General features: G+C 44.9%; 1 protein-coding gene across 3 annotated transcripts in view; it reads right to left on the bottom strand.

The window, feature by feature from the left end:
* APBB1IP (amyloid beta precursor protein binding family B member 1 interacting protein) overlaps nt 1–14,032 on the bottom strand; it is a 103,848-nt gene that overhangs the window by 70,648 nt on the left and 19,168 nt on the right. The window contains exon 1 of one of the 3 annotated variants that reach the window (XM_073334281.1): nt 13,397–14,020. The exons of the other annotated variants lie outside the window; for them this stretch is intronic. Within the exon in view, the coding sequence (XP_073190382.1) occupies nt 13,397–13,399 (3 nt within the window). The 5' untranslated portion in view covers nt 13,400–14,020. Of the gene's footprint in view, nt 1–13,396; nt 14,021–14,032 lie in introns of those variants that run through there. 3 annotated transcript variants of the gene reach the window in all.

The following is a 14,032-nucleotide window of genomic DNA, read 5'->3' as shown; positions in this document are numbered from 1 at the left end:
TACACTGAGATAGTCATTGAGCCATCTCATTTACTAGTGTCCATATTTTTCTCTTGTATTTTTATAAATCATTCTCAGGAGAACAAAGGTAATGTTCCCATCAACAAATCTTGAGAGCAGAGATACTACTTTTAGACTAAAGTATATTGAGTTATCCCTTAAACTAACACAAGTGTGCCCAAAATTCAACAATGACCTTGGTAAGGGCTAAACAGGCCACTGATTTTAGACTAGAGCGGTGTGAAAAGGCTCACCAACAGCAATGGTACCATATCACAGATCTGGTCTGGAGGCTCCCATGGATTTAGCCATAGTCACAAACTTGTCTATCCGTATTGATAATTGGCTGTGTGAGTGAAGAAAGAAGAGGGGGACCATGCTGCCATTCCACCTATGTCCCTGTCCACCTAGCCCTTCCCCTTTCCCTCCCCCGAGCCCTGTTCGGGATCCTTCCTGAGCTCCCAAGACTCTCACCACACCTCCAGGTACAGATTCAGCTGTACATCCCAGACAAGGCACAGAAAATTCCTCTACAATGGGCCCTCTGACTTTGGTGCCGCTGACAGCTTCATAGATGCAGTGATAGTCCGGGCTCTACGAATCCATGTTCACAAGGAACCTATGCCTGATCTTGTGGAAACAACAGATGGGACCTGTCCCCCAGATCATGATGCAAGGGACCACACAGCTAGAGGCTGCAATACAGGGACACCGGGAAGCACTGCAATTCACTATCCGCATTTCACTCTAATGCTCAGCAAAAACTGGCTGGCATGTCATGACCTGCACATCCACTAATGAGAGCAAAAGGGAGACCCTCCAAGTCCCCAGAAAATACCAGGACTTCATCAACATCTTCTAAAAGAAAAATGCAGACCCACTGCCCCCACACCAAGACACTGACTGTCGGATAGATCTGCAACCCAGGGTCAATATGCTGTATGGCCAGATCTATGCAATGTTGGAGCTTGAACTCCTGGCCTTCGGTGAGTATATCCAGGAGAACACAGCTGAAGGGCTCATCCATTGTGTAATGTCTCCTGGTCCTGCCAGGGCTCCAATCCTCTTTGTATAGAAAAAAGATGGGTCCCTATGTCTCTGTGTAGACTGCTGGATGCTAAATCAAGAGGCATTTTGGATCCAATACTCCTTCCACTGATCCCAGAGCTGCTGAACCATATCCAATCTGCTTGGGTGTTCACCAGACTAGATCTTCAGGGGGCCTGGTACAGTATACACCAACCATAAGAACCTAGAGTATTTATGTAAAGCCAGAGCCCTGAAACAACAACAGCTCCGATGGGTGCTATTCTTTCTCCATTTTGATTTCACTATGGCCCATCAACCTGAAACCAAGAACAAGAAAGCCAACACTCTGTTGTGCAAGGGAGAAAACTACAAGGAGGAAGATAACATAATTGGGAAAGACCCTTCCTTCTCAAACCTCACAGTGCAACATGATCTCCTTACTTTAATCCAATTGGCTGCTCAAGACGACCTCCTGGCCAAGACAACTGCAGTTTCCCCAGAGCAACCCAATGGTCATACCAGGCAGTGGTGTACTGTGACAGATGGAATAACATATGTCCCGCCAGGATGCCCCCTCTTGAAAGTACTCTGGATATGCCACAATGCCCCCTTAATGGGCCATTTTGGCTACTCCAAAACCTTATGTCTGACCTCCCACCTCTTTTTGGTGACCCCCAGGTATGGACAGCGATTCAGACTTATGAATCTTGTGCAGAAGTTCCACTCACAAAATGCCTCGGCACCTTTATGCCCCTAGAAACTCCCACTTGATCCTGGACAGTGATTGCCATGGACTTGATACAGAACTTCCTGAATCGAATAAATGCACCACCATACTCACAATAGTAGATCAACTGACTAAGACGGTTCACTTCATTCCTTGTGCACAACTGGCCACAGCAACTGCTCAATTTCTATCCACATGCGTCTTTTGTCTGCATGGGCTCTCTGAATGTATCAGATCTGACAGAGGGTCCCAATTCATCTCCCAATTTTTGGCATGAAGTTCTCTAACTATTAAACATCCATACCTGCTTATCATCTGCGCACCACCCCCAAACAGATGGCCAAAACAGAGTAAACCAAGTGCTAGAATGGTACATGTGGTGTTTCACAAACAGTCATCAGGATTACTGGTCCTCTCTCCTCCCATATGCCACGTTTGCATATAACAACACTGGTCACGTCTCCACAGTCCAAAGTCCCTTTTTTGCCAATTATGGTTTTCATCCCATGCTCTCAATGACCTCCCAAAATCTGGAGGCCTGAGATATAGTACAGCAAATCCACCACATTCAGGAAGAACTCAAGGAACATATGGTGGAAGCAAAGGAGGCCTATAAGCAAATATGTGGATTGCCAGAGACAGGAGAGCCACGAATTCATGGTGGGTTGGAAGGTCTGGCTCTCAACCAAACACCTCCACACAAACAGTTCATCCCATAAACTAGATGAGTGTTTCTCAATCTTTTTGATATCAGGGACTGGCTTGTTGCCTTCCTAAACTGCGTCAGGGAGATCTCAGGGACTGGCATTAGTCCACGGACCAGTCTTTGAGAAACATTGAACTAGATCACTGATATTCGAGACCATTTCAGATTTGCCAGCTAATTACCCTGTCACTGTTAAACTCTGCCTGCCAAGGTCACTCAAAATGCACCCAGTCTTCCATTCACAGAAAACCCATTTCTGGACCTAATGCAACCAGCTTCACCATCCATCCAGCTCCAGAACCATGAAGAATACCCTGTTCAAGGCATATTGGACTCCAAGATCAAAAAGGGGAAATTATAGTAACTTGTGGACTGGGAGGGGTATGGTCCTGAGGACCCATGCTGGGAACTGGGCTTCCCCACCCCCAAGTTAATAGAGGCTTTCTACAAAAGCTACCCAGACGATGCAGAAAGTTTGCCCCTAAGGGTGAGAGTGATATGAGGAGCAGCAGGCCCAGAACCTGGGTTTGCAGATTCTGCGGGTGGCAACCACCCCACAGTAAGGATTCAGGAACTAGAAGCCAGGTCGGCAGAGCCTGGGATAGCTGACATTCTCACAGTGCCACTGGGAGGCTATGCAGAGCCACAGTCAGGGATCATTGTGGAAAGTAGGCACTGTAGGATGTACCACCCAAGGGAGCCAGAGTGACAGTACCCTGTGGCCCTCTGATTGGCCAACCACCCTATTTAACCCTGGAGGGTGCTCCAGGAAGTTGTCTGGGCAACCACACAGACATTGGGCCTGCTGCGACTCCAGACCTCACCTTGTCTCCTGATCTCCTGACCCTAATTTCTGCCTCCTGATTCTAGCCCGGTACTATCTATGATCTCCGGTCTCTGATCCCAGCATGCCTTTGACCCTGACTCTAGCTTATTGAACCCGTCTCGCTGACTAGCATCTCTCACCTCAGCCCAGCTGTGACTGCTAGGCCAGACAGCCTACGACCCAATCCCTTACATCCACGCTGCCACCTAACAGTTCTGGCAGCAGACACACTCACCAAATCATGAGCCTCAGAGACCCACACACACCACAGGATGTGCTGCCTGTGGAGGGCCTGACTGACAGGACATTCCCAATTCCTGATTGGTCTGGACATATGACTTAAATCTGGGGAGGATACAGGAAGTTCATCTGTGCAGCTAGGCAGAATCCCAGCTAGCTGCTGCTGAAGACTCTGCTTCCTTGTTGTGCTTCTTATATCCAGTTTCTGACTCGACCTTGTCTTTTGCATTTGACTTCTGGTTTCTAATCCTGTATTGACAAATGACTGTTTCCTGATGTTTGGTCATGTCTCGTGCCACTTGGCTAACTACCCATGACCCAGCACTGACATCAAGGGGCCATGTGGTAGGTGAAGCATATAACACAATACATTATTGCTCTTTATTTAAGCACAACACACACACACACACACACAGAATACAGGTCATATAGAAAACAACCACCAATCTGAACAAAACATCCTTCACTCAAGCTCACCCTTCCCTTGGGCATCCTTGGGGGACCAGCTGTGTTCAGGTAGACAGGATTCCCCTGTGCCTGATCTGGCTCCTGAAGCAGCTTCCCTCACCTTGAGCTGGTGAAAATGGCCCTGGACCCTGATCAGCTCCTGTCCTTTATAACCTTCCAATCCCTCTGTCAGAGGGCTACTAGATCAGCCTCCCCAAACTACCAGGCGACTTTGTTGCCAGGCAATCCCTCCCCTAACAATCAAGTTTTCCTGGTTGGGAGCCACTCTATCATCTATAGTGTTTGTATTAGAAGAGAGAACCATCCCAAGTTAATGACCCTCTATTGTCAGCCTTTTATCACTAGGACTGAAATTCCAAGGCAAACATGGAGGCAAAAGCACAACAGAGAAAGCAACTAGCCTGCGCACTCAAAATGGAGATGGTGGCCTGATAAAGATATACAGAGAGAAAGTTCATCATCTTGCACAGAATTCATAAATTGTACAGACAGAGTCCTCAATCATCACAGAACACTTGTGACATTTTCAAAACGATAGAGTGCTATGAAGCATCCAAACAGGGTGAGCTTGGAGACAAGTATCCCCTTTGCTTCCTTCCCCGTTCCCCATCATTTGGTTCTCTCTTCTCTTGGGCCCTTAGTTCCATTCCTCCTTCTGCTGATTGCTGCAATAAGAATGGATAGAGAATGTGGTGTGGTGGGTGGCTGGAATCTATCCCATTCAAAAGACATGCTGCTGTGTATTGGACCAGCTGCCCAGTGGCCAGGGGCCTTTACAGCTAGTTCTTTGGGATTATTCAACCAGAAACGCAAAGCAAAGTTTGGCAATATCTCAGCCTGTAGTAACTAAAAAATAAAACAGGAAAAGGTTTGCACAAGCCTCTTTAAAGTTAAACTGAGTTTCAAGCATAGTCCTCATGTATAACCATTTAACAATTACTCACGTCAGAATTTTCTGTACATACTATAATTACAAGTAACTCCTGAGGGAGCTATAAATGAAAGCAATTAAGGAAAAAAATGCAAATACAACAACCCTTTATAGTCTGTTTCCCTTGTTATTTGTCTGAGACAAATACAAATAGAGCAGAGGGGGGGGAAATCAAAATTAAAACAAAAACGAGGAAATTGTGGTTGTAAAATAATAAGAGTTGTCAGGGAGATGTCAGGGGAAGTGCAGTTTGTGAAACGACTTTTAACCTATTCTTAAAAGGACTGAAGTTCAAGTTGACAGTATCCCCTTGAGTTACTTTCGAATAAGAGCAAAAACACAGGAAAATGTGTTCGTTTTGTTTTTTCAAAGATTTCACATATCATTTATTCTCTATATCTCCAGAAAAACCTCATTTCCCCATCTGAGCAACTTTGACCTTAAACAGTCCCATAACTCTCATACTGTATGAGACTAATTGGAACTTTGTTAAAACATCAAACTGAAGAAAAACTATCAACCTTCATTATTCAGCTTCTGCAGATTAAGTCCTATTTTAAAGGTTCCTGTTATTTAGAAATGTCTTAGCCAACTCAACAGTTCACCCACTTTGACTCATAGATCCAGTTATTCATTCTGTATCCACCATTCAGTCCTACTGCACTAGTTTCCTGCTTAGCCTTTTATTTTTAAATCTCTCTTCTGATTTCCCAGCCTCTTTGCTGCTACTTCTCTTACGTTAGATATTTACAGCTTTGTGAAACTGACCAATCTGAAGTCATTTTATTCTGCTATTTGTACTTTGCATCAATTTGTCCAATGAAATCAGGTTTCTGCATCTTGATTTCTCTTTCTGTTCTGGTAGCGTTAGACCAAAGGACCCTTTCTTCCTGACCAACTGGGCTTTTGCTGCTCACTAATTCTGCTGCCATTTCCAAAGTCCTGTAAACATCCATTTTGGGTGGTGTCTTGTACAAAGATGTCTCCAGCTGTTCCTAATTCACTGGTACCACTTCTGCAGTCCCTTGTCTAGCTGATCATCACAACAAACTTCCTGGATGCTGGATTTCTGAAAGTTATCAGTCACAGCATGCAACAAGTGTTCCAGATCTTACAAGCACTTTTGGAATTTCTTGTGTTAAGGGAGGAGTTTGCACCAGAACTTATCTGAAGCTATGGGCAAGGAAGCAAAGATGCTTCAGCACCATGGCAATTCAGCAGTTTCAGGGCAAGATGGCTCAAGGGAACCTGGGGAGGGAAACACTGCCTGATGCAACTTGCTGCCATTGCATTAAGGAACAGCCCATCCTCTGAAGACAGTGGGCATTGCTAACAATGGATAACAAAGTAGTAGTGCACACACTCCCTTACACTTTCTGAAGCACTAGGGAAAGAGTCTGACCTGCTTCTTGTAGTAGGAAGAGAGCCTGAGACATAAGCCCTTGTATCAGAGGCCTGGTATGAGGCAGGACCTGCTCACAGAATCTGGCAAGGACAGGGATGATATTGCAAAAATACACATTACTAAGAAGTGCTAAGCACAGAGTACTCATGCAAACACAACCTGATATCAAATGGTACCAGAACATCCCAATATCAAGGATGGTATAAAAACATTCCCCACGGATAAGAGGAACACACTAACCCCTCCTAAAAGATACGGTCAGGATGACAGTACGTAATAGAGATGTTTTGATTGAACCAACATGTACGAAGTGATGGATAATAACTAGCCACGTCTGGGGGCAGTAACTAATTATGTCAGAGTAGCAGTACTAATTTGTATGAGGGTATAAAAAATGTAGCTCAGAGGGAGTATCTTTGTCCAGCCAAGAGGGGAATGCAAAGTCCCACCATTCATTGACATGCGTCCATTGACATGGGCATACATGTCTTAGTATCCTCGTAGAGTCTGCCAGGTGTGATTACCGTGCAGAATGACTGTTGAGTGTGCTTTTGGCCTTTAAAAGCCTGCTGGCGCTGCCTCTATGGGAAGCTGAACCTGGCTGATGACAATATTCCTATGCTTATAGCCGTGTGCTGTACGCTCCATAATATTTGTGAAGGAAAGGGTGAAAGCTTCACTCAGGGCTGGACTACAGAGGCTCAGCACCTGGAGGTTGAGTTTGAACCAGAGCTATTAGAGGGGCGCAACATGGGGCCATAAGGATCAGGGATGCCTTGAGGCAGTAATTTGAAGCCGAAAGCCACTAATATTTGTTGCTATGCTCGAGAATGCAGTGCTTGTAATGCTAGGAGGTGATTGGTGCAGACGATGCAATATGTGGGCTTAACATAATCGTATGTTACTTTGCAGGGCTCTTTTTGCTTTCAATTAATAGAATAAAGATTGCTTTCAAACCAACACAATTCTTTTATTAAAAAAAAACACAAAAAAACATCAGCAGTGAGGGGAATGGGGTAAGGGAAGGTCCCAGGAGGAGGTAGGGTCCCAGGACAGCTAAAGATTTGTGTATGGCCAGGGATCGTATCCAACCTTCTCCTTTGAAGTACAATGCAGCAGGTACTGTACTTCAGCAGGGCCAAACTGCGGAAGGATGGATATTGAGTGCAGTGGGTAGTGGGAGTCCACACTGCTGGACTGTGAGGGGGGAGGAATGGAATGCCACGGGTATAGACTGGAGCCAAGAGGGTGATAAGAGTGTGTTGGTAGTGTCTGGGGGGAGCTTAGGAAAGAGTTTTGCGACAGTGGCTGCAGGGGAGGGCAGGCGTGGAGCTGCTCGGTTTGCAGAGCTTGTATCGCCTGGAGCATATCTGCTTGATGCTCCGTAACCTTTAAGAGCCACTCCCTGGCTTCATTCTGACATGCCGCATTCTCCTTTCAGTCCCTCTTCTCGCTGTCCCAACACTCCTTCAATTCCTGTTTCTTGGCGGCGCAGTGCATCATAATATCACACAGAAGTCCTCCTTAGTTCTTCTTGGCCACTTTCTAATTCTGCGCAGACATTCAGATGCCAATAACAAAGAAGGAGGCTGGGCTCCCCAGGTCATCTCTGTGAAGTTTAAATGCAACATTTTACAGAAGTAGTATTGTTTGCAACACAGAGAACACTGATTCAGTGATTTAAAACAAAGCCAGTACTCACACATCTGTTACTAACTGGCTGACCCCACGCAAGCACATATGAGCCACAAGACCCCCCAAATGGTAAGTTGCCAGAGGGGCAAGGTAAATCAGTATTCCTGGACCCTGTTGTACACTGGGCACGTAGCTCTTGGGGAGAGCCAGTACTGTAGGAGGGCCCTGATTATAATTCCTGTCTCCACACTTTCCACAGGATGTGATCATTATGGAAGATATCTCGCTGCTGAGGGTGAGCAGGGAATCAAGGGAGGGTCTTCTCCAAGACTGCAGCTTCCGCCCTGGCCCCCATGCAGCTCGACTGTGTGCAGCAATGGTCCAAACCCTCCCTCCATTCCCTCAGTGATGGCACAATGGCGCAGGAAAGTTATCATTAATGGGGCAAGAAACAAAGCAGCTCTGCCAAAGAACCTGCACCAGTAGATTGCCCAGTATCTCCACAAGAGTTTCCTGGAGATCTCTGAGGGAGATTCCCGTGAAGTGAGGGAGTCAATCAATAGCCTGTTCTGCTGCTCAGACGAGGCATGTGGTGGGAGACAAGGCATGCAACTCTCCTGATCCCAACAACTTGCTTCAGCAATTCCCAAAATCAAATCCACTTACCAGGGGCCTCCTCTCCCGTTTGCACTTTGCCAACATATGACAGCTGTGACTGGCTAGCCTCCTCCGGGGTAGAAAAGAGCTCCTGGTTGCATGCATCTCTGAACTCTGAGTCATCCTCTGCCTCTGGGTCCCTCTCCCACTGCACATCCTCATCCAAAATTTCCTCCTCCTGGCTTGGTCCACTCTTGACTGGCACGCGAGCCACCGAAGTATCCACAGTGGTCTTCACAGTGGATGTGGGGTCGCCACCAAGTATCATGTCCAGCTCTTTGTAGGACTGTCAGCTCATGGGCGCAGCATCAGAGCGGCGGTTTGCCTCTTGCGCCTTGTGCTAGGCGTTCTGCAGCTCCTTCACTTTGACCCTGCACTGCAATGAGTCCCAGTCATGGCCCCTTTCTGTCATGCATTGTGAAATCTGTACGTAGGTGGTATAATTCCTATGGCTGGAGCGTAGCTGGGACTGGACAGCCTCCTCTCCCCAAATGCTGATGAGGTCCAGCAGCTCGGCATTGCTCCAAGCTGGAGGATCGCCTGGCGTGTGGAGCAGGCATGGCCACCTGGAAAGATGCACTGAGACCACTGCATGCATCACTGAGCAAACAGGATGGGGACTTTCAAAATTCCAAAGGGTAGGGATGACAGTTGGTCACCTCAAGACAGGGCAGTAGAGTTCAAACCGATGACCAGAAAGGCAAGAACAGGCATTGCTGAACACCTTTCAGAGGCCAATTGCAGCGCTGTAATCGACCAGTGTCTACACTGGCACAGCAGCGCTGTAGCCCCGGCGCTGAAAGCTGTACACCTCGCGTTGGGGTGGGTTTTTTTTAAAGCGCTACAACTGCACAGTTTCTGCGCACAAAGTAGCTTGGCAGTGTGTACACCTCAGGAGTTACAGCGCAGAAAGCTGCTTTACTGCACAGAAACTTGCCAGTGTAGACAGGGCCTCAGACACACCTGAGACACAATTCCTCCCCTGCTTCCTCCTTGCTCCAAGGTGGTGGTAATTTGCTGCTACAACAAATTAGGAGGCCCACTGCCCTGCCTCAGTTCTGCTCATCAGCAGTGAAGTACCCTCAACCAAGTGGGAAAGACAGAATTAAAGCTCTGTCCATTCCCTGCTTCCACCTGCTTCAGAGAGTTTATTCTGTCTTACTCCCTTGTTCAGACCAGCATCCTGTTAGCTGGCCATTAGCAGAGTGGGGAATACGTTGCACCATCTTCAAGGATCATGCAGTGAGCAGGAAAGCCTGCACTGCTCCCAGGAGCAATTCTGGTAGGGTCAGACTCTTGGAGACTCTAGTTTGAGACCTCACGAACTGTGTGGCACCTCAGAATCCCCTCTGATGCACCTGACAACATAGCAAAAATCTACTGATGTGCCAAGTAGGCAGGTATTCCAAAGCACAATCTAGCCCTTTGAGGTGCAGAAAAAATTAACAATAGTTTGCCTCTCTACAATTTGACAACTATTACTAAACAAAACAAAGGAGTGGATGGTTCACAGAAATCTATAAAAAAACAACAACAACAACAACAAAAACCATAGGGCCAGATCTCAGGCCTGCCAAATCTCTTTTGTACCACTCTGGCAGCACAAAGGAGAATTAAAGTGCCCCAAGTGGACAGCTGGGAATTTTTCTGGCTTGGGGAAAACCCCAATGTAGCATAAGTGCTATGCCAGATATGGGAGCATTTCAGGGGGCATGTTGAGGTCGGAGCAGTTGTGGCTGAACTATTCTGTGCACAAGTGACCCTGCTGATATATCAGCCTCTAGCCAAAGTCAGCACAACTTAGAGTGGTCCTGAAACTGCTTTAAGTTGTGCCAGCCTCAAGAATTCAGGGGTGGGGAAAGGTGGCAAAAAGCCACCTATGTGCTCCCTTCCCCCGCGCCCGTCGTGTGCCGAGTGCTGTTCTGATTCCCCTCAAAGTCTGGCCCATAATGCAGACAAAAACTCTCCTACATACTACATGGTTTCAGGGAGTTCTCCCCTTTACACTCAAGCGTGCACTCTTGCTTTAACTCCTGAACACATTTGCAAGAGAAGAGGATCTTGGTTTCTTAAAAGACAATCTGATGCTTATTTTTGGCTTTGTCATCTCTTTGTGATTTCATAATTATCTCCACAACAACCACCTGTGGTCTCCCAACAAGACTGTGATTTCAGTAGACTCAGGCTTAAGGAAAAAAAGATCATCTTTTTCTGCAACACACAAAAATTTATTGGGATGCAGGGGAAAATGCTGCTACTCTGAATGTGGTGAACCTGGGAAAGAAACCCACAATTTTGCAGTGTCCTAGTGGCCACCAAGTTGTAGCTGCCCTTCTGAATTCAGAAGCTGCAAGGAGGGGTTTTGAAGTTTTAAAACATTTGGGTTTCATTTTTAAAGACTTATTGGAGTATTGTCAAATTTGCCAAAGCTGGATAGTGCTGCATTGGAAAGTGGGAGCCAAGTGTCTAGGCTGTGGAATATATTAATCATGGAACACTCCACATCACAGGAGACTTTGAAAAACCTATACTGTCAGCAAGAATACTAGACTGTAAGTTCTTCAACGCAGGAACTGACTCTTTGGTGTATGTTTGTACAGTGCCTAGCCTAATTGGTCCCTGGCCTCTAGCTGCTACTGCAATACAAATATCTCCTTAAGACATTGGCTTGCAAATTATCCTACACAGTTGATCCCTTTCAATCACTTCTTCCAGTTGCTTCTTACAGCAAGATGGGGGTAGAAGTTAGGAGGGCTGGAATTACTCTCTCACATCAGACTAGTTGTCTACCTGGTCCATTATCCTTGCTCTTTTTGTTGTTGCTGTTCATTTCGGGTACTTTGTCACTTGCAGTGTGTACCACAGCACCATGAATTTGGACTTCATCAACCCAGGACAGTGGTACCAAGCTCACTGCTGAATTTGTGACCCTGCAGAACAGAGCATTCCGCTATCTACTAATTAAGAGGCTGGTTAATATTTTATGGTGCGCTCCAATGTGTTCACAAGATGCTAGCCAGAAAAGAAGAAAAAATAATTTTTTTCATCTAAAAGGGTTTGAATAAATCCGTACTGTCCATCAGGCAATAAAAGCACTTATTTCTCTTGCCAAATAAAACTATTTGAAGTTCACCTTTCAGTTCCTCTGTAAAGTCTTCTTCATTTCATTTCAATTATTTACATATTACATTACTCACTGAAAATGCCTGCAAAGTTAGTGATAAGATTTTTATCAGGCTGCAAGAATAGGAAAAACATGAACTATCAGTGTTTCTGTGTCACCACTATGTTGACTTATAGATATGGAAGAAATTATTCAAATATTTTACATTTTAAGAAGTTTTACAACCAAAACTACCTTTAAAAAAAAAAGTTATTTTCTGAGTAAGGCTTGTACTGAATGAATCTGAGGCCTGAAATTTGCAGGATGGACACATCCTTAGAATGAGATACAGAAAAGAAGAACACTGACTGAAAGTAGGTCTTAAGGAATGAACCACCAAAAAACAAAACAAAGGGAGAGGGGAGGTTAAAAATCTGACACAGACTAAAGGAAGGCAGAATATCTGTCAGTAGGATTAAAAGACTGAAAAGTGAAGCGAAGAGACAGAGCCCCAAAGAAAGTAGTACAGAGCTAGTCTGTGGCACCTACATGCTTGTAGTTTTGAATTTGTTGGCACAAAGCAAATAAGAGGGGTGCAGAGTGGGCGAGGTCTCCAGGACTCTGACTCAGCCAGGGTTCTTCCTAGAAACTCCCAGGTAGCACATGCTTGCTACATGACTCTTGAAAAAGGTGCAATGTATTCCCCTCTTCTGTTTGGCCAACTACAATACTAGCATGCTGGCTTGTGTAGAGGGAGGGATGGAGCCATCACTGCCTCTCCCTCTCCCCTTTTCAGGCACCTAGCAACCATGGGACAGATCCTTGGCTGGAGTAAACTGTCATAGCTCCACTGACGTCAATGGAGCTATGAGAATTCACACCAGCTGAAGAATGAGCTTCCTAGTAACAAACAGGGACTACACTTCCTGCCAGGATTCTGGTCTCACCTTGCCAGGGTGCAAGAACAGGAGAAAACTCCTTGTACCCTCCATCAGCTTTCACATATGCACTGGGGCAGGCCAGAATCTGACCCATGGTATCACGTTTCTCTCAATGAGAGTTCCCTGCATGTAGTGAATGTGGAATATTGGAGCAGGGATCTGCCATATGGATCTGTAATGGGAATTTTACCTTGAAACTCAAAATGAAATCTTTTGTCGATATTGTGTATTCTAAGAGTGATTAAAACATATTCTGTAAAGTTCCAATCCACTTAATTTATTAAGAGTGTGTGAAAAATGAAAACACTCAAAACTTCATATCTGCAAGAAATAAGGGAGTAAGTTTCATGGTTTACATGTTTTTATCTACAACATCAAGTGAAACAAGTAGATTAACTTTACAAAACTAGTAAACGTAGCATGACCAGTAAAATTTTAAACAAAATTCACTCTACTTTTTCAGAAAATGTGATTAAACAACTAAGGTGCAATCTAAAATGATTACAGTGGAATGGGTCTTGGAAAAACAGGTATGGGTGCCACACTAAACAGCATCGCAACTGTTCACATACAATACTTCCTCAGTGCCACTAGAAGCAAGTCTTTTTTCTTAAAAGTGTTTTACAGGAAGAAGTGGTCTACCAAGCACATCACATGACCTAAACATTCCTGTCTGTAATCAGAAAACATCTAACAGGAAGCACTAACATGATCTTAAGCAAGATTACCATCTCTGCATCTCCAGTCTTGTCTCAGCTGAGTTGATGGCATTTAACAGACTGAAAACTGGATGAAGGACTGTATACAAAGAGGAATGATAAATGGCAAGATATCAGGTTTGGGGAAGATGTCCAGTGGGCTGCTGCAGGGATAAGTATTAGGACCAGTTATATTTAAGTTTTCCTAATGATCCGGAAGAAAAGATCCAAACCAGACCATTAATTAAATGCAAATTATTATTATTAATTAATTATTATTATTATTACTAAGATGCAAAGTGTTCAAATCATGAGGATAATGAAAAGTTACAGACTGGCCAGAATAATAACAATGTAAATTTAAGCCTGAAAAATACAAACTGATATATCTTGGGATAAGCCATCCGGAACAGATTTAGTGGAAGGATATACTGTATTTAGAGAACACTAATGCCAGAAAATACCCAGGAGCAACAAGAGTGAACTGAATACATGATGTAGTTGCAAAAATGACAAAGCAGATTTCAACTATGGAGAGTGAGTGTCTCAGTGCTGGGAGTGGGGAGTCTCTCTGTAGTTGACACTGGGAATATTGGGCAGATCATTACAAAATAAAACTCTAAAAATAAACAATAATTTATTTTAAAAAAATTCAAAATAGAATAC

The sequence above is a fragment of the Lepidochelys kempii genome, chromosome 2 (genome assembly GCF_965140285.1).
Source record: "Lepidochelys kempii isolate rLepKem1 chromosome 2, rLepKem1.hap1, whole genome shotgun sequence".
Taxonomy (NCBI): domain Eukaryota; kingdom Metazoa; phylum Chordata; order Testudines; family Cheloniidae; genus Lepidochelys; species Lepidochelys kempii.
The sequence above is the reverse complement of the archived record's forward strand: the minus strand, read 5'-3'. Positions and strand labels throughout refer to the sequence as shown.